This window comes from Hemitrygon akajei, chromosome 12 (genome assembly GCF_048418815.1).
Source record: "Hemitrygon akajei chromosome 12, sHemAka1.3, whole genome shotgun sequence".
Lineage (NCBI taxonomy): Eukaryota > Metazoa > Chordata > Chondrichthyes > Myliobatiformes > Dasyatidae > Hemitrygon > Hemitrygon akajei.
Window position 1 is genome coordinate 87,495,861 of NC_133135.1, and position 25,693 is coordinate 87,521,553.

Here is a 25,693-nt window from a genome sequence, read left to right on the forward strand (position 1 = left end):
CTAGTGTGTCTGCCTCCACCACTGACTCAGGCAGTGTATTCCACGCACCAACCACTCTCTGAGTGAAAAACCTTCCTCTAATATCCCCCTTAACTTAAAGCCATGTCCTCTTGTACTGAGCAGTGGTGCCCTGGGGAAGAGGCGCTGGCTGTCCACTCTCTATTCCTCTTAATATCTTGTACACCTCTATCATGTCTCCTCTCATCCTCCTTCCCTCCAAAGAGTAAAGCCCTAGCTCCCTTAATCTCTGATCATAATCCATACTCTCTAAACCAGGCAGCATCCTGGTAAATCTCCTCTGTACCCTTTCCAATGCTTCCACATCCTTCCTATAGTGAGGGGACCAGAACTGGACACAGTACTCCAAGTGTGGCCTAACCAGAGTTTTATAGAGCTGCATCATTACCTTGTGACTCTTAAACTCTATCCCTTGACTTATGAAAGCTAACACCCCATAAGCTTTCTTAACTACCCTATCTACCTGTGAGGCAACTTTCAGGGATCCGTGGACAAGTACCCCCAGATCCCTCTGTTCCTCCACACTACCAAGTATCCTGCCATTTACTTTGTACTCTGCCTTGGAGTTTGTCCTTCCAAAGTGTACCATCTCACACTTCTTCGGGTTGAACTCCATCTGCCACTGCTCAGCCCACTTCTGCATCCTATCAATGTCTCTCTGCAATCTTTGCCAATCCCCTACACTATCTACAACACCACCAAGCTTTGTGTCATCTGCAAACTTGCCAACCCACCCTTCTACCCCCACATCCAGGTCGTTAATAAAAATCACGAAAAGTAGAGGTCCTAGAACTGATCCTTGTGGGACACCACTAGTCACAACCCTCCAATCTGAATGTACTCCCTCCACCACAACCCTCTGCCTTCTTCAGGCAAGCCAATTCTGAATCCACCTGGCCAAACTTCCCTGGATCCCATGCCTTCTGACTTTCTGAATAAGCCTACCATGTGGAACGTAGTCAAATGCCTTACTAAATTCCATGTAGAGGGATATAGAATAGAGGGACATCCTTTCAGAGCAGGAAGGAGGAGGAATTTCTTTAGCCAGAGAGTGATGGATCTGTGGAATAGATTGCCATTAGCAGCTGTGAAGGCCAAGTCATTGGGTATAGTTAAGGCAGAGGTTGATAAATTCTTGATGGTCAGGGCATGAAAGGATGCCAGGAGAAGGCTGGAGATTGGGGCTGTGAGGGAAATGGATCAGCCACGATGAAATGGTGGAACAGACTCAATAGGCCAAATGGACTGATTCTGCTCCTATATCTTATAAACAAATGACTTAAGTTGCCGAGGACAGATAAATGAAGGAAAAGAACGTAGAACAATTCACATTTCTGTACTTGGGGTGATAAGGCGAACAATAAAGGTGTAACTTGCTTTCCTTCTGAGTGTTCAAAGTTCAAAGTAAATTCAAAATAAATTTATTAGTGAACTACATATATACACCATCAAACATGAGGAAATCTGCAGATGCTGGAAATTCAAACAACACACACAAAGTGCTGGTGGAACACAGCAGGCCAGGCAGCATCTATAAGGAGAAGCACTGTCAACATTTTGGGCCGAGATCCTTCGTCAGGACTAACTGAAAGGAAAGATAGAAAGAGATTTGGAAGTAGTGGGGGTGGGGGGAATGCAAAATGATAGGAGAAGACCGGAGGGGGTGGGATGAAGCGAAGAGCTGGAAAGGTGATTGGCGAAAATGATACAGAGCTGGAGAAGGGAAAGGATCATGGGACGGGAGGCCCTGGGGGAAAGAAAGGAGGAGGTGTGGGGAAGCACCAGAGGGAGATGGAGAATAGGCAGAGTGATGGATAGAGAGAGAGAGAGAGAAAAAACAAACAAACAGCTAAATATGTCAGGGATGGGGTAAGAAGGGGAGGAGGGGCATTAACGGAAGTTAGAGAAGTCAATGTTCATGCCATCAGGTTGGAGGCTACCCAGCCGGTATATAAGGTGTTGTTCCTCCAACCTGAGTTTGGATTCATTTTGACAGTAGAGGAGGCCATGGATAGACATATCAGAATGGGAATGGGACGGGGAATTAAAATGTGTGGCCACTGGGAGATCCTGCTTTCTTTGGCGGACCGAGTGTAGGTGTTCAGCAAAACAGTCTCCCAGTCTGTGTCGGGTCTCACCAATATATAAAAGGCCACACCAGGAACACCGGACGCAGTATACCACACCAGCCGACTCACAAGTGAAGTGTTGCCTCACCTGGAAGGACTGTCTGGGGCCCTGAATGGTGGTGAGGGAGGAAGTGTAAGGACAGATGTAGCACTTGTTCCGCTTACAAGGATAAGTGCCATGAGGGAGATCAGTGGGAAGGGATGGGGGGGGACGAGTGGCCAAGGGAGTCGCGTAGGGAGCGAACCCTGCGGAAAGCAGAAAGCGGGGGGGAGGGAAAGATGTGCTTGGTAGTGGGATCCTGTTGGAGGTGGCAGAAGTTACGGAGAATTATATGTTGGACCTGGAGGCTGGTGGGGTGGTAGGTGAGGACAAGGGGACCCGTACCCCGAGTGGGGTGGCAGGCGGATGGGGTGAGGGCAGATGTGCGGGAAATGGGAGAGATGTGTTTGAGAGCAGAGTTGATGGTGGAAGAAGGGAAGCCCCTTTGTTTAAAAAAGGAAGACATCTCCTTCATCCTGGAATGAAAAGCCTCATCCTGAGAGCAGATGCGGCGGAGACGGAGGAATTGTGAGAAGGGGATAGCTTTTTTGCAAGAGACAGGGTGGGAAGAGGAATAGTTCAGGTAGCTGTGAGAGTCTGTAGGCTTATAGTAGTTATCAGTAGATAAGCCGTCTTTAATTGTAATTCCACATCCCATTCCTATTCCGATATGTCTATCCATGGCCTCCTCTACTGTCAAAATGAATCCAAACTCAGGTTGGAGGAACAACACCTTCTATACCGGCTGGGTAGCCTCCAACCTGATGGCATGAACATTGACTTCTCTAACTTCCGTTAATGCCCCTCCTCCCCTTCTTACCCCATCCCTGACATATTTAGTTGTTTACTTGTTCTCCATCTCCCTCTGCTTCCTCCCCTTTCTTTCTCCCGAGGCCTCCTGTCCCATGATCCTTTCCCTTCTCCAGCTCTGTATCACTTTTGTCAATCATCTTTCCAGCTCTTAGCTTCATCCCACCCCCTCCAGTCTTCTCCTATCATTTCGCATTTCCCCCTCCCCCCACTACTTTCAAATCTCTTACTATCTTTCCTTTTAGTTCGTCCTGACGAAGGGTCTCAGCCCGAAATGTCGACAGTGCTTCTCCCTATAGATGCTGCCTGGCCTGCTGTGTTCCACCAGCATTTTGTGTGTGTTGTATATACACCATCATATACGTTTTCTTGTGGGCATAGGCAGAAAATCCAAGAAATGCAATAGAATCAATTTAAGACCACACTCGACAGGAAGCATAAACAACCAAAGTGCAAAAGACAACAAACTGTGCAAATGCAAAAGAAAAAAAACAAATAAATAAATATTAAGAACATGAGATGAAGCGTCCTTAAAAGTGAATCCATTGGAATAGTTCAGTGATAGGGTGAGTGAAGTTGAGTGAAGTTATTCCCTACGGTTCAAGAGCCTGATGGTTGAGGGATAGTAACTGTTTCTGAACCTGGTGGTGTCACTGCTGATGCTCCTGTACCTTTGTCCTGATGGCAGCAGCAAAGGTGGTGGAGTTTGCTGAGGATGGATGTTGCCTTCCTGCGATGGAGCTCCATGTGCTCAATGGTAGGGGAGCACATTTCCCATGATGGACTGGGCCATATGCACGACTTTTTGTAGGATTTTCTGTTCAAGGGAATTGGTGTTTCCATACCAGGCCATGACGCAACCAGTCAGCATACTCTCCACCATATATCTATAGAAGTTTGTCAAAGTTTTAGATGTCAGGCTGAATCTTTCAAACATCTAAGGATGTAGGGGCGCTGCCATGCTTTCTTCATAATTGCACTTTAATGTGGACTTCAAAAAGAAGCTTCTTGGCCACAGCTTCCATCTGGCATAGTTTACCTCCAGGTTCAGCCTCCAAATTTAAAACACATTACACTTCTGCTGCTGCTTTCAATATATCACAATGAATGCAGACTTCTGTCAGTAGAATCCTGAAAAGGGGAATAGTTTTCTCACTGGTATGATGTTTGGACTCTTTCTCATAGAAATGGATTTCTGTGAATGCTGAACACCCTTTAGATGAAAAAATCCATTTTGCAGCTGAAAACACTGTCCACTAACCCCAAAACACTTTCCTCTAACTCAAAAGAATTATGTAGTGCAAAAAATTATTGTCTAACTCTAAAAATCTGTCATCTGGTCCAAAGAAGAAACATCTCATTCAGTCGATTTAACCTCTGCATTGTGCTCTGCTGATTCTTCCTGCCAGTATTTGTAGCTTCTAATACATTGCTCAGTCATTTGTTGTCTTTGTGTGTATATATAAGCATTCACGATCCTGCCAATGATCGGTCAATGGCACTTCCACTGTGACTCAGAGATTTGCGCACTTGTATTCCAGTAAGGTATTTGTAGATCAAACCCGCACCAGAGGTTTGGCTACAACATCTGGGCTGGCACCCAAGTGTGGTATGCTCACTGCTGCAACAATTTGGGTTTCCAGTTCCATTCTCAACTTAGAGCAGGAAGGTTTTTGCCCAAAACCATTGCTTGCAGTGTTGTGTATGTGATGCATCACCTGGGCATGCGCAGAGATGTCAGAAGAAGTGCAATATTTGCATTTGTGACTTGTGCAAAAACATACAGCAAGCACCAGGCTTGTGCAAATATCGAGGTCAGAAATAAAGAGTTGAGACTTGCTTTAAAATTATTTAAGTGCTCCAACATGCCTGGGCCATTGCATGAAAGCCAGGAACCTATCGTCATCCAGGTCCTATATCTAATTTGCAGTCATTGCAGATTAACACCGCTCATACTAACATTGCCAATGTCTTCATGCATCATTAATCCATTATCAGCCCCACACCCTTCTGTCAATGCTCTATCACAACCACCCCACCCTTTTACTAGCAACTGTTGAGGCACCTAATCTCACTAACTCATGCTTGACCACCCCACTACCATTATCACTTCTTTGATCTTCCCCAACATCAGCTTTTCAAGCTCTGTCTGTCATCTGTCTCTCTCACTTTATCATCTACCCACTAAGACCCACTAAACACTCAAAGGTGTTCTCCCCTTAGATGATCTTTTCTCCAGCTCATTTCCTCCGCCACTTCCATGAAGATGAAAGTTCGTGAAGAAAAGTTCTATTGTATTTTACCCACACAAAATCTTGTGCTTGTAGCATATTAGAGCCTTCCAGTGAAACAAAGCAAGTGTGCGTGTCCAAAATTGTTCCAAAGGTTATAGCTTGTAATTCCCTATATTAAGCCTAGCTCTCTGTAATTTTTATCTTCAATTAAGTTCCATCACTAGACAAACCTTACCCCCCAATTCCCTTTCAGCATTCCAAAGAGATGATTGCCTCAGTAACTGCCTGTTTCCCTCTTCCATCTCCACTTCTCACAGTACTTTTCTTTGCAACTCCAGAAGATACAGTACCTGCTCCTTTACTTCACCATCTTCCAGGGTCTTCCAGCCATTCTTTGAGAAGAAACAGAACTTAAGTTGCTCTTCTCCTAATTTTGTGCAGTGCAGACAATGAACACCACATGTTCCTTCACTGCACCTAGCAGACGATTAGTAGGCACCACTTTGCAGAAGACCTCTTTTCAGTCTGTTATTATGGCCCTGAACTTCCAATTCAATTTTCACTCCAGTCATTATCTTAAACTTCCTGCACTGTTGCACAGAACCCAGTGTGAATTTGAGGAACAGGATCTCATACTGTCTCAGCACATTACAGTCCTCAGGACTCAATACTGAATTCATGAATGTCAGGTAACCAACCCTTCCTGCTTTTTTAAAGAAACTATCATTTCTGATATAAGTTTATCCACCTGAAATGTTAACTCTAATTTTTACTATCTACCGAACCCACCTGGCCCTCTGAATATTTCCAGTATTGTTTTACTTCAGATTTCAGTCATCTACATCTCTCAGTTCCAACATAGTTTTTATGTTTCTAACTACCTTTTTTCATCTTCCTCCAATTGCACAGACAGCTCTCTCCTAGATGGCACTGAAAGTATTTGTTTTACCTGGACAACCTTGAGCTCCACTTTATCATAAGCTTTCCCCTTGCTCTCTCTTCCTCTCCCTCTCTGTGCAACTTAAAATATTTTCTCTGATTTTTCAGTTTTGATGATATTATAGATATTATAGATGATATTAAAACACTAATTCTGTACTGCTCCCACAAGCACTGACCAACCTGTTGAATATTCCTCACAATCTCTGTTTTTATGTAAAACATAGCTCCGCCCCTCCTGTATCATCCTGATGTGTAAATTATTGTCCCTTACCCAAAACACCCCCACTTGAAAGAACACTTCCAATCAACATCATCAAATCTATTAAACTTATTTGAAACATTAATTGTTGTTTTATTCCATTTACCTTGTGGTCAACCTTGGGCTTTGTGGCATTTACTAATATGTTGAAAAGATTTTGTGTTCTTAATCTCCCCTTTAAACATCTAACATAGAACATAGGAACAGGCCATTCAGGCCCACTTTGTTGTGCTGAACCAGCTAAAAAGTAAAAGCTAATTTACTTCAATTTCTTCCACAGAAATTGCCGACAAAATCTATAACTTATTCAATGGTTATACAAGTGGAAAGGAACAACAAACTGCATACAATACGCTGATGGATCTGGGCTCGTCCACTCTACACCGAGTCTATTACCACTACAATCAGGACTATGAGCACTTTGGAGAATTTACTTGGCGCTGCGAAGATGAGTTGGGACCGAGGTATATCCACTTCAACCATTTACAGGATAAACTCACCTTTATTGCTCCAGGCATGTTCAGGGGCTATCTCAAACTGTGGTAATCTGGGCCATAATGCCTGGAGGCAATTGTGATACAATAATAATTCACAGTACACAGACTTCAATATTACCTTCTCTTACCAAGTCCCAGGAGTAAAAACTTATTCACAGGGAGAACAGACTAATGAAATGATAGACTAGCACAGGGATGCAATTATATAAACACATGATTGACTATGATTGTTAGCCTGTGTAATTAGGAAAGGCCATTCACTGATTATTTTAAAATTTAAAAGAACTGAAATTGTTTCTGAGAATGAATTTACGACTGAACAGAACTAAGTAGCTGTAAATCATTTGGTTCTGACTCTCCTTTGCAGACTACATTCCTCAATAGGGCACCCTTAACCATGGAGTTTGCTTTTAATTACTGGTGCAGCTTCAGCCTTCCGGTGGTGTTCAAATTACAATCTCAATGTGGTGGAACAAATTTCCCTCAGGTGTGGTTATGAGGTGGGTTGCCACTTTTCAAATGGCTCTCAGCAGGAATTTCATGTCCAGAAAATGGTGCCTTCAGTGTGGTAATCACTGACAATTCAACACTGAGACAGAAAATAAGAGAGGCCCCCGCACTTGAGATCTCAGTGTCACCGTGATTGATCTCCGGTGTTTTTAGGTATCCCTGTTGAAGTTCAAAGTAAACGTGTGATAATCCTAGCAAACCCATGAAAATCTTTTTATGGGGTGCGGAATGGGGAAGATAAACTTTAAAGTTATTTATCAATTATGGTCTGACACCAAGACATTAATATCCCTAATTGCCCTGAATTCCGGTGGATGTCTCCTTGGACCTTTGCATCCTAACTTCCACGGCTCTGTTAGATGAAAAAATTAACAATTTAAACATGGCATTTGTTAAGGAGTGGTGAGCTATTTCCAAATCAGAATGCTGTGTGACTTAAACATGTTGATATCCCATTGAATTTGCTGCCCTTGTTCTTGTAGATGCTGAACTTCTGAAACAAAAACAAAAAGATGCTGGAACTGCTCAGTAGAAGGTCTGCAAAATGAATGGAGAACCAAAGTTAACATTTCAGGTGGAAGATCTGGGAAAATGAGGAAAAGTAGTTAGTTTTAATTTGCAGAGGAGGTAGAGGGAGGGATGGACAGAACAGAAAGATTTACTGTATAGGTGATGTCAGATCAAATTGAAAGTTAGGCAGTGACCACACTTCTTTGTCTGTGTTGAATGTTGCTAATATCAGAGTTGTGGGACATACTCAGCAGAACAGGCTGTACTAATGGAGAGAGAAAGTTGAGGAAAGATGATTTGCAGCTTAAATCTGGCATGAATTGAACCGCAGGCACAAGGTGGAAGTTTGCTTTGACAGGTCAAGTGAGCTATGTTCACTGGTGTCAAGAGCATCTCAATGTTTGCGCACAAGATCACTGAAGTGTCAGCACCAAGTTCAGCCCACCATTTCCCGCTCCAAACTTCAATGGCTCTTGAAAGATTTTGGCCCCGTAATCTTTAAATGTTTTGTACATGTTCACAGTTTATGTTGCTGTTATAGAGTCACAGAGCAAAATGGCGTTGCAACAGGCCCTTCTGTCCAACAGTCTACCCTGATCATAGTGTTCACCAAGCTAGTCTCATTTACCCATGTTTGGCCCATTGAAATCTGACCTATCCACAATATTGACTACGTAGTTGAGCAAATGATAAGCTATGACTAATCTACAGTGCCATCATTTCAGATTTGGAGAATTCTCTGAAGATTGCATGATTATGAATTGAGTTGTGCAAGTTATTTACTATTATTGAAGTACCTCATTTCAGATCCTTTGCACTATTGGTAGTTCAGCATTAACAATATCACACACCTGCCTGGGAATATGATAGGTAAATATCATTGCCATAAGTGAGACCAATTATATTAAAGCAATATGCAGCATTCTGGGGATGAAAATGGTTCTCCAGAATCACAGGATCATCTTTCTGACCACCTGCTTAAAACGTGTAGTTGTTTTTATCAAAGCTGTGCAGTCCATGATGAATGAGATGGAGAATTTATAAAATGCGGAATCAGAAAACCCAGAGAGAGGAACTATTCTGAATTTCCTGGTTTTCTTTCAGGGTGAAGTATGGGAGGGGTGTGGAAAGACTTGGGATTAAGTGGGCATCGGTATCAGCACAGATTAAAGGAATATCTCAGTCCTGGAATATAGAACTGTACCTGCACATTCACCTCCTTCCTTAACAGTCCTTCCAGGTGATTACACACTTCACCTGTGAATCTGCTGACATCATCTGTTGTATCCAGTGTTCTCGGTGGCAGCCTGCTGGACATTGGTGAGATCTGTTGTAAATTGGGAGGCAGCTTCGTCGAGCACTTACAGTCCATCCATTAAGCAGAACTTCCCAGTGGTCTAATATGTTAATTCTGATTCCCATTACCCTTCCAACATGTCAGGCCATGACTTCCTCTGTGTCACGATGAGGCCACTCTCCTCTCCTATCAGATTCCTTCCTCTCCAGCCCTTTATCTTTCCCACCCACCTAGTCTCACCTATCATCTTCCAGCTATCCTTTTTCCCCTCCCCCACATTTTTATTCTGGAGTCTTCCCCCTTCTTTTCCAGTCCTGAAGAAGCGTCTGGGCCTAAAACATCGAATGTTCGTTCATTTCCATAGATGCTGCTTGACCTGCTGAGTTCCTCCAGCATTTTGTTTGTGTTGATTTGGATCTTCAGCATCTGCAGGATCTCTTGTGTTTCTGTTTCAACCAGTTTTTATTTGTGCATTTCAAAATAAGGTGTGTTTTGGGTGAAACAACAGTGTACAGCTCTCTAGATCAACCCAAAGTTAACAATTATAACACACACAAATGGAGCAGAAGATTTTATGGGACATCCCAAAACTGAAGTAATATGGTGGTTAATGGAATTTCAGCAGGCAATTTCAAAAGATTCTGATCCAGGTGTTTCTCACACCTGGTAATGATTCAAAATTCATCAAAACCAGGCTCAGTATTTGACTTGGCAAAGTTATTTAGGAAGTATACTTTTGTGGTGAAGTTGAACAAGCTGATCATATTGCTAGATCTTCATAAAGTACAGCTGCAAAACCTCACTAAAACTTAGAGGTTTTGTCTTTCTGTTGTCATTTGAAATAGAGTCGATTTTACAAAGGAAAAAAAGAATGATGATACTAACAAGCCAGAGGCCAACTAACACCAAGGAAAACAATTTGAAAGTAGAGTAGAGTCTCCCACTTTCACTCTCATCCTAGAGTTTCATCATTGTGGTTATCACTCTTTCCAAGTGAGATTACCAACAAATCAGGAATCAGTGCTCAAGACTCGATCTAAAATACCTTGATGTCCAATTGAGTCCATTATGTATCATGTCATGTTCATTCTTGGAACTCATTGTTCAGTCTGTGTTTATATTTTGGTTTAGATTGTGATTAGATGTCCTGATCTTCCAAGCCTCAATCAGTCCTGACAATTGCCTTATGCAAACATCAATGTAGACTCACTAATTACCTCACCCTTTTTAACCTACCTCGATATGTCCCCAACAATGTTGAATGGTGCTTCTTAAACCTGCTTTCCTTAATTAATTCACTAGAGGTGTTAGTCCAAGTGGCTGAAATTCTCATTTCTGACTAAGTAATGTTTTGGTAGGATGGCAGTTAGCTAGTTGAGTCCTGAGAAATCCCATCCTCACTTACTTCCTTGTGTCTCCCCCATCCCAATTAACCCCACGCCAACCCCTCCCCATGTGATTTGCCCATCACTTACGTACATCAGGAGAAAGTGATTGGCATTTGGGAAGAGATCAGAAGCCCTAGCAGTCATAGTGAGAATGTACAAACACCACACAGGGAGCACCCCAGGTCAGGATTGAACCTGCTCTAACTACAGTGCCACCACTGTTCTGGTATTAAATAGTGGTACATTTCTTCTGTACTTTTCACTGAGAACATCTGTTTCCAATTTAAGTTTCCAATTTCCTGCTTGATAGCCTCATGATTCCCCTTACTTCAGTTAAATGCTTTTCTAACTTGTCTGTTCCTATCTCTCTCCAATGCTATTGTAAAGGAATAGAATTATGATCACTATCTCCAAAATGCTCTCCCACTGAGAGATCTGACACCTGACCAGGTTCATCTCCCAATACCAAATCAAGTACAGCCTCTCCTCTTGTAGGCTTATCTGCATATTGGTTCAAGAAACCTTTTGAACACACCTAACAAACTCCACCCCATCTAAACCCCTTGCTCTAGGGGATGCCAATCGATATTTGGGAAATTAAAATCTTCCATCATGACAACTCTGTTATTATTACACCTTTCCAGGATCTGTTTCCCTATCTGCTTCTCGATATCCCTGTTACTATTGGGCAGCCTATAAAAAACACCCAGTAAAGTTATTGACCCCTTCCTGTTCCTAACCTCCACCCACAGAGACTCTGTAGACAATCCCTCCATGGCGTCCACCTTTTCTGCAGTCATGACACTATCTCTGATCAACAGTGCCACGCCCCCGCCTCTTTTGCCTCCCTCCCTGTCCTTTCTGAAACATCTAAAACCCGGCACTTGACGTAACCATTCCTGTCCCTGAGCCATCCAAGTCTCTGTAATGGCCACTACATCATAGTTCCAAGTACTGATCCACGCTCTAAGCTCATCCACTTTGTTCACAATACTCTTTGCGTTAAAATAGACACATCTCAAACCTTCGGTCTGAGCGCGTCCCTTCTCTATCACCTGCCTATCCTCCCTCTTGCACTGACTACTGTACAAGCTTTCTGTATTTGTGAGCCAACCTCCTGTTCCCCTTTCTCTTCAGTTCAGTTCCAAACCCCCAACAATTCTAGTTTAAACTCTCCCCAGTAGCCTTAGCTAGCCTCCCCGCCAGGATATTGGTCCCCCTGGGATTCAAGTTAGATCCTACGTCTTCGAATAAATCAATCCCTTCTTCCAGGGGTTTACTTAGAGAGCCTGTTTTGAACCGCCTTCTGTGCAATATATCCCTTAGTTACAAAGGATCAAGCTGTGATCAGTACTGTATATGTGGTCTCACCAATGCACCACACAGGTGTCACAAAGCCACCTTTCTTTTGTGCTCCTCTCTCTTTTAATTTCAAAACTAGACTCTATTCATAAAACAGTATGTATTGGAAATAAAACACTGTATTTTTTTTCTTCCTATTCCCATATTCTATCAAATTATTACGTTCAATAACACTCATGTTTACTCTTTCAACTATACACCCACAAAGAGCTTGGGAACCTGCTGTATGTGACCCAGTCCCTCAGCATTCAGTGGCGGCAGGACCCGTGACTGGGATCCTTCCCGAGAGAGCCATTTCCCTTACAATAAGTTTCTGTTCTCACACACTGTAGACATAGAACTGTACTGTACCGGACAAGCCATTTGGCCCATAATGTTGTACTGATCTTGATGCCGATTTATACTATATGTCCTCCTGCTTATAACCTTTATCCCTCCCTTCCCTTATATTCACTTGCATATCTAGAAGCTTCTTAAACTCCACCAATCTACCCATTTCCACTCCTAGCCATGGTAACCTATTACAAGCACTTAGCACTCTCTACACTAAAATAAAACTTGCCCCTCACGTTGCTTTTAAACTTCTCACCTCTAACCTTAAAAGCATGTTATCTGGTGTTTGGCATTTCTACTCTGGGGAACAGATTCTCACTAGCTACCCTATCTATGCCTTTCATAATTTTAAAAACCTACCCAGACTCTCCTTAGCCTCCTACACTGGAAGGAAAACAAACCCAAGTTAATCCAACATTTCCTTCTAGCTCAAACCCTCTAATCCAGGCAGCGTCCTGGTAAACCTTTTCAACAATTCTATATTCCTTGTATGTACATGCAGACTTACTGTAGTTCATATTGTTCCTTATTTCTTCAACTATGCAGAGGACATTGTGTCAAGACATAGTGACTTATCTTCTTTTATTATCAGAATCAGAATCAGAATCAGAATCAGACTTTAATCGCCAAGTACCTATGCACATACAAGGAATTTACTTCCGGCAGATGTTGTCTCTCTGCTCATAACAATAATAATGATAAATATAAATGAAAATATAGATTATACATACAGGTAGTGCAATCCAAGTAATAGTTAGCTGACAGTTAACCGGCAGTAGGGAAAAAACTTCTCCAGTGCCTATTAGTCTTAGTCTGGAGGGATCTGAAGCGCCTACCAGGTGGAAGCAGATCAAACAGTCCATGCGCAGGATGGCAGGAGTCCTTTATGATGTTCCCCGCCCTCTTCTTCAACCTGGAAGAGTACAGGTCCACAATAGAGGGCAGGGAGGCTCCAATAATGCGCTCGGCAGTCCTCACTGTGCGCTGTAGTCTGGTTCAATCCTGCTTGGTGGCGGCTCCAAACCACACAATGATGGAGGTGCACAGGACAGACTCAATGACTGCAGTGTAGAACTGCAGCAGGAATTCCTGAGGCAGACCGTATTTCCTCAAGAGCCGCAGGAAATACATCCGCTGCTGGGCCTTCTTTAGGATGGAGCTGATGTTCTGCTCCCACTTCAGATCCTGAGAGATGGTGGTTCCCAGGAACCTGAAGTTCTCCACGGTGGACACAGGGCTGCTGAGGACTGTGAGGGGAGACATAGCGGGGGGATGTCTCCTGAAATCCACTATCATCTCCTTTGTCTTGAGCGTGTTCAGCTCCAGATTGTTCCGACTGTACCAGAGTGCCAGTTGGTCCACCTGCTGTCGATATGCAGACTCATCACTATTCTGGATGAGTCCGATGACGGTAGTGTCGTCTGCAAACTTCAAAAGCTTCACATAGGGGTTGGAGGAGGTGCAGTCATTGGTGTAGAGGGAGAACAGCAGTGGAGAGAGGACACACCCCTGGGGGGCGCCGGTGTTGGTAATTCGAATATCCGAGGTGACCTGTCCCATCCTTACCTGCTGACTTCTGTTGGTCAGGAAGCTGTAAATCCAATCACAGAGGTCAGGTGGCACAGTAAGGTGAGACAATTTGGAGCAGAGGGTATGAGGGACGATGGTGTTAAACGCCGAACTGAAATCCACAAACAGCATCCGAGCATAGGTCCCAGGACGATCCAGATGTTGCAGGATATAGTGCAGTCCCAGGTTGACTATATGTTGTTACTTTCATCAAATCTAATATTTCACAGTCAACATCCTTATCTCCAATGTGTTGTTTATCTTCAATGAGGGCAAATGCAAAGCATTCACTTAAAAACATGCCTGTGTTTGCTTCCTTCACACACAAGTTATCAGAGTCTATGTCCTTCCCTTACTTTAAATGATTTTCATATGGTTTGAATGTAAATAGCTTTTTCCAGTAAAATTTTAAAGTTTTTTTTCTGATCATATTTAAATGGCTGGATAAAAAGTATATTTCGGCAATTGTAAATTTTACTTCTTTGTCTATCTTTGTCCTTTTCCATAGCTCTACTGAATCCAATATGATTGTGACCAATGCTGCCAAAATGTTTTCCCCACTGAAACCCGTTCCATCCATCCAGAATGCACTTTCAGAACTCATTGCTGTCTGTACCTTCCTGTCCCAGGATGAGTCAAATCCCCCTCACTGTATTTGAATTCCCCAGAAATTTGCCTTACTGCTAGTTCTTAGAATGTAGCACAGGAGTAGACCCTTTAATCCACAATGTTTGAGCTGAACTTAATGCCAAATAATCATATTAATCTGTACATGTACTGTGTATCTGTCCATTCCCTGCCTTTCCAGGAACCTCTCTAAATGTCTCTTACATCTTCTTCCTCTACATCCCTTTGCAGCATGTTCCAAGCCCTATGTCAGAACCAGAATCAGGTTTATTATCACCGGCATGTGACATAAAATTTGTCAACTTAGCAGCAGCAGTTCAATGCAATACATAATAAAGAAGAGAAAAAATAAGTAAATAAAATGATAATAAATAAATCAGTTACAGTATATGTATATTGAATAGATTAAAAATGTGCAAAAATCAGAAATACTGTCTATTTAAAAAAAAGTGAGGTAGTGTCCAAGGGTTCAATGTCCATTTAGGAATCGGATGGCAGAGGGGAAGAAGCTGTTCCTGAATCGCTGAGTGTGTGCCTTCAGGCTTCAGTACCTCCTACCTGATGGTAACAGTGAGAAAAGGGCCCTGGGTGCTGGAGGTACTTGCCTCATTAATCTCTTTAAACTTTCTCCCCTTACCTATGCTCTCTGGTATTTGATATTTTTATGTGGGGAAAAGGTTCACCTATCCACATTATTTTATTTACTTTTACGAGGCTGACCCTCAGCTTCCAGCATTTCAGAGAAAGCGATCCATATCCTTTACGTTGATACTCTCAAATCCAGGCAACATCCAAGTGAATCATTTCTGCACCTTCATGAACGCCTCCACATCCTCCCTGTAAGGTGATGACCAGAACTCCAAATGTGGCAGAACTAAAATTTTGTACAGTTACAATTTGACTTTCTGAATATACTCAGAGTCCAGGCTGGTCCATCTGACTGGGTTCTAACTGTGTTCTTTGGTTGAAATCATATGGCCTTGCTTGTTGGTCTTGCAAACAGATCCACACTTCTCACAGCTGTAATTGCTTCTTTAAGGAGCAATTCTGTAAGAAGGAATACTGAGCTTACAGAGGAACAGCATTATCATGCGCTGCTTGTCTATCTGCATCCTCAGTTTATAAACAATTTCTCACAATTTCCACTTTTCCATCCCCGTCATAGCAAGTCTCTCCATTCACACAATATTGTGTGAATACTTTGGAATATTGAGGTACCTCTGTCCTGAATATATCCCACCCTCAGAACCTAACACAGAAGAAGTCAAGTGCAAATGAAGGTGCGGCTGATAAGAAGGTGGGCTTTCTTCTTATAGCGTGCCAGCTTTTCTGCTGCCCATTCATCTGCTCTGGACAGTTTGTCACTGCCGAAAGGATAACATGAGTTAGAATCGGAAGACCAAAGGTGCCGCTTTGTAATATTATTCTGGCTTCCTGTAGTCTGCCTGAAAGAACATATCTGTCTTTACTAACAAGCAACCGAGAGTTCCCACTTGGGGCAGAATTTGCCTTCAGTGAAAACTGTGAGCCATGTCATGCTTTCATTTTGTAAAATTCTCTCTGGCCTGCACACCCTCAGATCCAGAGACTCCCATGTTATTCTTATTATAACGAATCAAAACTTATTTCTGCAATTACTTTTGGTTTTACAGGTTCAGTATTTCACTTATGTATCATATAAATGGGAGATATCGGCCCACTAAATTCACGTCAACCATCAAGTACGCATTCGCAGTAATACTACACTAATCTCATTCACTCCCTCCACATTGCCAGCAACTCCAACCACCTCTCTATGTTTTAATATTCACGATTGATAGTGGACATTTAGCCTACCAACCCACACGACACTGGGATGGGCATCCAGAGGGAACACACGCGATCACAAGGAGAACAGGAAAACTCTACACACACAAAGCAGCTGAGGTCAGAATTAAGCCGGGCATATGGACTGTGAGGCAGCAGTTCCACCAGCTGTGCCACTGGACTGCTACTTGGTTTAAATTACAGGACTAAAATTTGCTTTGTTTTCTCGAATTAATCTTACTGAGAGAGCAGAAAGAAACTGTGGTATGAACTAACTGGTCAGCTTCTTGTGATGCTTGCCCCTTAGTCTGATTAATTAAACTCCCAGACCAGAACTACACTTGGTGTTTCGAATAGTGGAAAAGCTTGAGATCCTCTCATACCACTCCTGAAATCTCACTGGGCACATGTAAGCTGAACTGGTGTCCTGAAGTTCACTCCCATGCCCACTGCCTACCAACTCAGCACTAAAGCCCACCCCTCTCCACTAACTGGAAGCCCCAATAGCAGAGGTTGACACCTGACACTTGTTTATTCCCCCCATGTGTTATTCTTCACTTTAGCATATTCCATAGATTTCTTTCTCCAAGAATCATAGAATAATCTCTGCCTTAGCTCTGGATTTAACCTGGTTTCTTTTGCCTTGGAAAACAAAGGAAAGACGCTTTTCTCCTTACACATAGGAATTCTTTCTACCATTAATGCTGCCATTCCATTATTGTTTTCCTTTGTACTACGACACCACATACAAAGCAAAAGCTTTCAGTGCATGTGATAATAAACTTATTTTATTTAGAGTCAGGTTTTTGATACTTCAGTGCAGCAGTTTGAGCCAAAGCATTGTTGCTGTACATCAGCAGTCCACTGAAGAGTGGATTATATATTACGTCACTTCAGCAGAGGAGCAACCCCCAACACTTTGAACTTAGTGCTGCCATTCACGACATGCAGGGGTGCTGGACACAGGTCAGAATGAGATGGTTCCTGCCTTTTTTACATTTCACTGGTCATCAGTAAAACAAATGTGGATCACAGAGTGAATCTATAAACTATTTCAATTTGTAAACTGAAACAGAATAATAATATTATTATGAATCCTCTTTGAAATGAATTCTCTTTTTCAGCATTCCCATGAAAAAAGTGACTTCAGCACAACTTTAACCTAATTGTTCTTCTTCTTCTTCTCCTTTCATATTTCCAACTCCATCTCTCCCATCCTCTTTATTGCTCCTTTATTACCTTTTTTCCTTTCCTGTTTATTGTTTTCCCCCATTTACCTTTTTACTTTCTTTCTTCCCTCCTTTGAATTCTTTCTCCTTGTCCTTATTCCATTTCCAATTGATTTACCATTTTTCTACCTGCCTTTTTGTTCTCCTTCTTACTGACTCTCTCTTTCTCTCCCTCCCTCTCTGACACATCTTTGCATTTGCCTTTCTCCCACTCATTCCTCTACCGTCATCCCTCCCCCTTGCTTTTGTCTCTCTGATTTTCATCTCCATCTCTCATCACCCATTCATCACCTGCAGGAAAGCTGGCTTGATCCTGTCCAAGTTGGAGGAGTTGAGCAGCTGGTGCAGAAGCCTCCTTCGGGAGCCCAAAATCACTCTTCGCCGACTCTCCTTGAAGTATCTCTCCTGCCGATACAGTGAAATGAGGCCCTCAGGAATAAATTGGCAGGAACTGAACACAGAGGTCAAAAAGATCTGTGAGGAACAGTTCCTGACTGTGCTGTACAATGACTATGGAGAACATAAAGACTTCTGACAGAGGAATGTACTTTGTGTCCATCTTCACCCATCTCCCGTTCCCCCCCCCCCCCTTTAGTCAGCTGTTTTATGGGCAGTCCACATGGCCTTCTGGGTAGAATATTGCTTGACTGCTCGCAGTTGTTTGTGGAGGTTGTTAAACCTCAGGCTTACCCTGGTCTGGTGATAAAACATTGAATCCGTTTTGAATAGAGTCAGCCAAATATGTGGATTATTAGATTTTAACTTCACTGGAAGCTGGAAGATTCATGGGGAAGACTGGACAGTGATGATGGTGCTTGCATCAAGTCTTCTCCCATTGCTGGCACTTTCTTAATTTTATTGCTCCAAATGTTTTGCAATTGCTTTATTACTGTTATGTATTAGGCAGTCTTATTCAACACTCATTTGGTTCATTAGGCTGCCAGTCAATGCAAAGTCTGAAACCGCACAGGCAGTGGATTTAGGTTGGGTTTTGGAAGTGCACTCGTGTTAATTTGATGCCTCCTTGTGTTTTGAACTGGATAGCTAATAGTGCTAATGTCAAAATAGGAAAGAGGTTCCCTACAGAAGAGAGTCAATGCATGACAAAGGGTTAATGCAAAGAGGCAAATTACCAAGTGCCTAATTTATTGTAAAGGAGATTAGAATGATACACAGTGCCTGATCTATGGAGTTATTTTAGCAAAGGCATTTGGCACCCTCCATCAGCGAGAAGATTATGCTTCATAACAGCCCTTTTAATAATAAACAGGGGTTTAGAATTGATGTCCCCATAACCTTGAGACTGCAAAGTGAATGGTGAGATTTAGTGATGTTCTAGTGTCCCAATTAAGTTTTGTGACATTTCCAGACTTTAGTTCAGCAGTGACAATCTTTGCAGAACAGCAGCATGTACTGACACACACCTTCACCGTTCCCAGTCCCTTGCTCAGTTTTTCTGTCTACGATATTTGTTTGACACTTTGAATCTGCTGCCAGCTGTCAGATGGTGTTTCACATTTACCCTAACATAATTGCAAACACATCCTGGCTATTTATTCACAATGAAACCATTCTTCAAGCATGCCGATTAGATTAGGTTAGATTGGATTAGTGAATTCCCTGCCAACGTTAGAGCTTTCTGATTTAAATCCACTCACAGATAGTTAGGTGCATGGTCAACCATTGTGTTTTAATATTTATTAAGTATAGCCTTTTTATATATATTATATATATTGAAAAAGATCAACTTTTAAGATTACTGTGGTAAAGATATACTTGCTCAAAATGTGTTGTAGTTACATTTTACACTGCTCTTTGTTAAAACACCATAACTGCTTACACTTTACTAGCCATCAAAGAACAAACAAGAAGTATAAGTGAACAACCTGGTGCCTGCTAAAAGACCACTTGCTCTGCACCAGATGTTAGCCTCAGGACTGAGCATTTCAGGGAGCGGGAGAGAGCAGAAGACACTCCACTTAGGGAAAGCGGACTCGGTTGCACTTTTTCTCTCACTGCCCCTATTTCATGTGGGACACACAGGTACCCTCATTACAACTTCGCTCACAGCAAGGACTGCAATTCGTCATCTGCTGTCAAGTATTTTGGCTAAAACGACGCTGAAATCCGGATTCTGACTCTGCCCACTTGCACACAGAATAAGTTTTGTTGCAGCATGATTACTTTAATTACTGGAGAAATATTACTATAATGTTGCTGAACATAGTGTTTCATCAACTGAGGAAAGGCTATTGATTATGATATAGTTCCATAATGTTGTGCTTGTTTGTAGCCCCCTTGTAGAGATTAACTAGTCAGTCTAGACATTTCTTACAGCTCCATTTATACCCACATTTCCAGCTCGGTTTTGATCCACTATTTGATGCTCAGAACTTTGAATATAAACATGACTCCAGCTATTTCCATAACTGTGACAAAGCAGGAATCCTGTCTATGTACATCAATCAATTCATTCTGCTTTTCAACCAACCAACTCTCTCTTTTTTCTCTGGTGAACTACTCCATAGCTGTTCATCTCTTACCAAGTTGCCCAGGTTGGTGGCAACCAACACTACACTGTGGCCTCTCAGTATGTACATGTGTGAGAGTCTGTCTGTGTGTATACCTGTAAACATTCCCCTGACCAAGAGATCAGCTGTACCTCCCTTGATTATTCTTTCCTAAGACTCACATTACTCAAATCATATAGTAATTTTGGGATCAGATCTTTCACCCAATCAAGAAAGAGTGCATAAGCAGACAGTGCATGAGTTCAGAGGAAGAACGTTGATGCTTTCTTGATTTTCTGAGTAGCACAGCCAAAATGTGGCCTGCATGTACTTTAATAGTTTCAGTTTTCAGATAAAAGGTTCTTGAATCAATCCTACCCTATATACAAATGGCACTAAAAAAGAATCATTGGCCAGCATCTTTCATTAGCATAAGTGTTTGCGGTCATACAGAGGAGACCATTCCTAAGGAAATGCAGTCTACACTTATCATCTTTGTCAGTGCATCACTTTCTAGTACCCTGTATTTTTCCAACCAAAAGTTGTTGTGTTGTAGAGTAAACAAGAATCTACAGGCTCCTGCATAGAGTAGGTAAGGCTCTAGACCAGGGGTTCCCAACCTGGGGTCTATAGACTCCTTGCTTATTGGTCCATGGCATAAAAAAGATTGGAACCTTTTATATGGATAATACTCTCCTCTTCCTCCAGTAAGCATGTTGCATCACCCACATCACCCACATGAAGAGCAAAGTGTGCAAAGCCAAGTGGTCTATTGATGTCGTTGTGTTATCAAAGTAGGTATTGCTATTTATGAGTGACATGATCAATAGTATTCGATTGTAATCTTTAAACTGTCTCGTTAATGGTTTACCGCTTAGGAATAACAGAGGGATACCCGAGGCCACCATTTACTGTACTGAGCAATAAGATAGTGTATGGAGTGAACTGTATTACATAAAGGGTGGGCATGGACAATTTGCAGCCAAGAGCTGGCAGTATCACCTTCTGGCACTGCATATATCCACTTACAGATTCCAGAACAAAGACTGAATTTATATTTCACTTTGTAGAAAAGATAGCAAATCAAGATACTATACAACATATACAGCAAATGGCTTCAATATACTTCATTCTGAGGCTCCTGAAAAGACTAAGATTTCCTTTATTTATAAGGGAACATTTTCACTGCGGCAAAATCAGTTTGCACTGAAGTTTTCCTTCAGTTCATGAGGACTGGCAAGAATGTGGACTGCAGGGCTCCAGTGTGAACTGTACACAGGTATCCCTGAAGCAAGCAGGGGGATAGCAGACTCGGTTTGTTTGCACTGCAGAGTGGGCAGAGTGAAAGCTTTCATTGACCAGTTGACCTGCCTCTTTCTCAAACATGCAACGTCTGTTCTGAACGTTTAACTTGTGAGCAAACGTGTTGAGATTTACGCTCAACACACAGTGGTCTTAATGTGGTAGTTAGACATATATGCTCTGAGTTTTGATAAAACAGCAGTGGTATATGTGCTGATGTAAAATGAGAGTTTGTGATCTAGTATTGTGCACACCTAGTGATCATTGTCTCCATTGGCTGTTCCAACATAAAATATTGATTCCAAGCTTGGCTGGTCTCTAATTTCTTCATTGCTGTCAATCATAATGTAACATGCTACACATGTGTCAAACCATTGAAATATGCCTGATGTGAATGTGGAGTAGGAATTGCAAAGGGCAGAGCAGAGTTTCATTTTGGTTTGAAAATTAGAGCTACTCATTCCACGCTCCTGAATTTTGCCAAAGCAGATCAAATTCATTTTTCAGGTGAGTAAGGCCATACTCTTCAAGCTTTCAGAACATTGCAACTCAGTTGGGAGAGTGTTCAAGTGCAGATGAAAGAGTCAAATGTCTAGCCAGAGTGGTGAATCTGTGGAATGCTCTGCCACAGACTGCGGAGGAGGCCAAGTCCGTGGGTATATTTAAAGCGGAAGTTGATAGATTTCTGATTGGTCAAACCATCAAGGAATATGGTGAGAGGGCAGGCGTGTGGGGTTGAATGGGATCCGGATTCAGCCATGATGGAATGGCAGAGTGGATTCCATGGGCTGAATGGCCTAATTCTGCTCCTATGTCTTATGATCTCATGGAGTCAGTGCATTAGAAAGAATGACACAGATGTGTGAGAGAACTGATGGGTGTGAGAGAGAGCCATTGAGTGTGAATCAGTACATTGCAGAGAGAAGATCAGAATGTGTGAACATCAATAAATATGAGAGACACAATTATGTGTGTGTGAAAGGGTGGAGTGTGCATCAGTGAGTCCGTGTCTGAAGGACACTTTTCCACAAATGTTTCAGGCAATATTTTGGGTCGGACCAATGTAGCAGAATAACAGACTGTGTTTGCAGTGAAAGAGATGATTTTGGTGCACTAGGGTTCTGCTCTTAGCAGATGCAGATGTCAAATGATGCTTTCACGATTCTACATCAGTAAGATGGACACAGCCCACACAAAATGTCAGAATGCTACTTCCACTGTTCGGGGTGCTGTCCATAATTCCAATTTTCTGCTGGGTCAGAACTGTGTGACTGGGAGCTGGGCACACAATTGAAAGGGAATGAATTTCAGTGGTTTTGCCTTTATTTTATAAGGACTCAGATCTTTACATCTTTCTGGTCAAACAAGTATGACTTCTCATGCAAAACACTTGCTACTCCTGACTACCACTATACTTCAATCAGAAGCTCCTCATTTCACTCACAAGACTTTCTTGACCTTGTTGAGTAGGTGCATGGAAATAATTTGCAAAAAGTTGATACAGACATAGAAGGCTGAATGGCTTCTCTATGAGTCTTATAATTTTAGGGTGTTTAAGACTTTTCAGGTCAACAGCTACAAAACAGCTCTCTGCCAATATCCTGACCTGACTTCAGAAACATCTAAGAATATTAGAAAGGTTGTGGAATCTGCATTGATGATGTAGTTATTCTCTCCTGAGCAGAGAACTCTTTCTGACAAGCTTTCATCCCTCAAGCAGCATCACTGGTTACTAATGTACTACATGTTGTGTGCAAGTATATGTCATGTTTCCTATGGTGACCTCAATTGAAACATGTTTCTTTGCTTGGGAAGTCCTTTCAGGCATCCTGAGAATATGAATGGTGCTGGGGGAATGTATACCCTTCACTCTCTAGGGAAAATCTTATTTTTATTTTTTTAATATTTATTTGGTCGAGATTAATGAATTATAGGTGAGACTTTTGAAGGCAGTACATGGGAGGGTAAAGGTGATGAACTTAGAGACTGAGTACATGGAACTAAGATGGTGTGGTCATTACAGAAACTTGGTTCAAAGAGGAGCAGGAATGGATAATTAATGTACCAGGTTTTCAAAGTTTTAGAAAAGATAGAGAAGGCGGTAAAAGGGGGTGAGGAGTTGCACTACTAACCAGGGACAATTTCACAGCTGCACTCAGAGGAGACAAAAATGGACAGGTCAGACACTGAAACCATTTGGGTAGAGCTCAGGAATAGAAAAGATGCACTCACACTGATGGGATTGTACTACAGACCCCCAAAGAGCCACTGAGACATCGAGGAACAGATTTGTAAACAGATTAAGGAAATGTGTATAAACTGGGACCTTCTCAGTGCAAGGGGTTTAGATGAGGCAGAATTTGTTAAGTGTATCCTGGAGGGTTCATTAAATCAATATGTGGATGATCCAATGAGAGGAGGGGCCGTAGTGTCATGGGTGTTGGGAAATGAGTCTGACCAGGTGAGCAGTTAGGGAACAGTGACCACAACTCTTTAACTTTCATGATAGCTATAGATAAGGATAGGTATGATCCTTGCAGGTGAGTCTACTCCAGGAAACTGGAGTAGGGAAAGTTATGAGGGTACTGTACAGGAACTAACAAGAGTTAACTGGGAGCACCCTTTTTCTGGCAAGTCCACATCAGGCATGTGAAAAGTGTTTAAAGATCAATTGCAAAGAGTACAGGAAAGGTACGTTCCTGTTAGAAGGAAGGACAGGGATGGGAAGATAAGAGAAACTTGGATGTTCAGAATGGTGATTTAGTTAGGAAGAAGAAGGAAAAGCATGTAAAGCTTCGGAACTTAGGATCAAATGGAGCACATGAGAACTATGAAGAAGCCAGAAAAGAACTAAAAAAAGGGAAATAGGAAAGACAGGAAGGGGCCATGAGAAGTCCCTCGCAAGAAGGATTATCCCAAAGCATTCGATATGTACATCAGAAACAAAAGGATAATTAGGGAGAGGGTAGGATCACTCAAGGTTAAAGAGGGGAGCATTTGTTTGGATGCAGAGAATGTGACTGAAGTACTTACTAAGTATTTACCAAGAAAAAGGATATGGAAGGCCAGGAGATCGGTGCTGTGTGTATAAATATGTTAGGACGTTTAGAAGTCAAGGAGAAGGAAGTTTTGGGCCTCCTAATGAGTATTAATAGACAATAGACAATAGACAATAGGTGCAGAAGTAGACCATTCGGCCCTTCAAGCCTGCACCACCATTTTGAGATCATGGCTGATCAATTCCTATCAATACCCGGTTCCTGCCTTGTCCCAATATCCCTTGATTCCCCTATCCATAAGATACCTATCTAGCTCCTTCTTGAAAGCATCCAAAGAATTGGCCTCCACTACCTTCTGAGGCAGTGCATTCCAGACCCCCACAACTCTCTGGGAGAAGAAGTTCTTCCTTAACTCTGTCCTAAATGACCTACCCCTTATTCTCAAACCATGCCCTCTGGTACTGGACTCTCCCAGCATCTGGAACATATTTCCTGCCTCTATCTTGTCCAATCCCTTAATAATCTTATATGTTTCAATCAGATCCCCTCTCAATCTCCTTAATTCCAGCGTGTACAAGCCCAGTCTCTCTAACCTCTCTGCGTAAGACAGTCCAGACATCCCAGGAATTAACCTCGTGAATCTACGCTGCACTTCCTCTACAGCCAGGATGTCCTTCCTTAACCCTGGAGACCAAAACTGTACACAATACTCCAGGTGTGGTCTCAGCAGGGCTCTGTACAAATGCAAGAGGATTTCCTTGCTCTTGTACTCAAATCCCTTTGTAATAAAGGTCAACATTCCATTAGCCTTCTTCACTGCCTGCTGCACTTGCTCATTCACCTTCAGTGACTGATGAACAAGGACTCCGAGATCTCTTTGTATTACTCCCTTACCCAACTCTATACCGTTCAGATAATAATCTGCCTTCCTGTTCTTACTCCCAAAGTGGATAACCTCACACTTATTCACATTAAACGCCATCTGCCAAGTATCTGCCCACTCACCCAGCCTATCCAAGTCACCCTGAATTCTCCTAACATCCTCATCACATGTCACACTGCCACCCAGCTTAGTATCATCAGCAAATTTGCTGATGTTATTTTCTATGCCTTCATCCAAATCGTTAACGTAAATGGTAAACAGCTGTGGTCCCAATACCAAGCCCTGTGGCACCCCACTAGTCACCACTTGCCATTCCGAGAAACACCCATTCACCGCTACCCTTTGCTTTCTATCTGCCAACCAGTTTTCTATCTATGTCAATGCCTTCCCTCCGATGCCCTGAGCTTTGATTTTATCCACCAATCTTCTATGTGGGACT

The 25,693-nt window shown here is 42.4% G+C and overlaps 1 protein-coding gene across 1 annotated transcript in view; it reads left to right on the forward strand.

The window, feature by feature from the left end:
• Window positions 1-21,677, forward strand: part of astn1 (astrotactin 1) — a 2,716,024-nt gene extending 2,694,347 nt beyond the window's left edge. The window contains exons 22-23 of the mRNA XM_073063618.1: window positions 6,713-6,896; window positions 17,858-21,677. Coding sequence (XP_072919719.1) covers window positions 6,713-6,896; window positions 17,858-18,095 — 422 coding nt within the window. The 3' untranslated portion in view covers window positions 18,096-21,677. The remainder of the gene's footprint in view (window positions 1-6,712; window positions 6,897-17,857) is intronic.
• The last annotated feature ends 4,016 nt before the right edge of the window (window positions 21,678-25,693 follow it).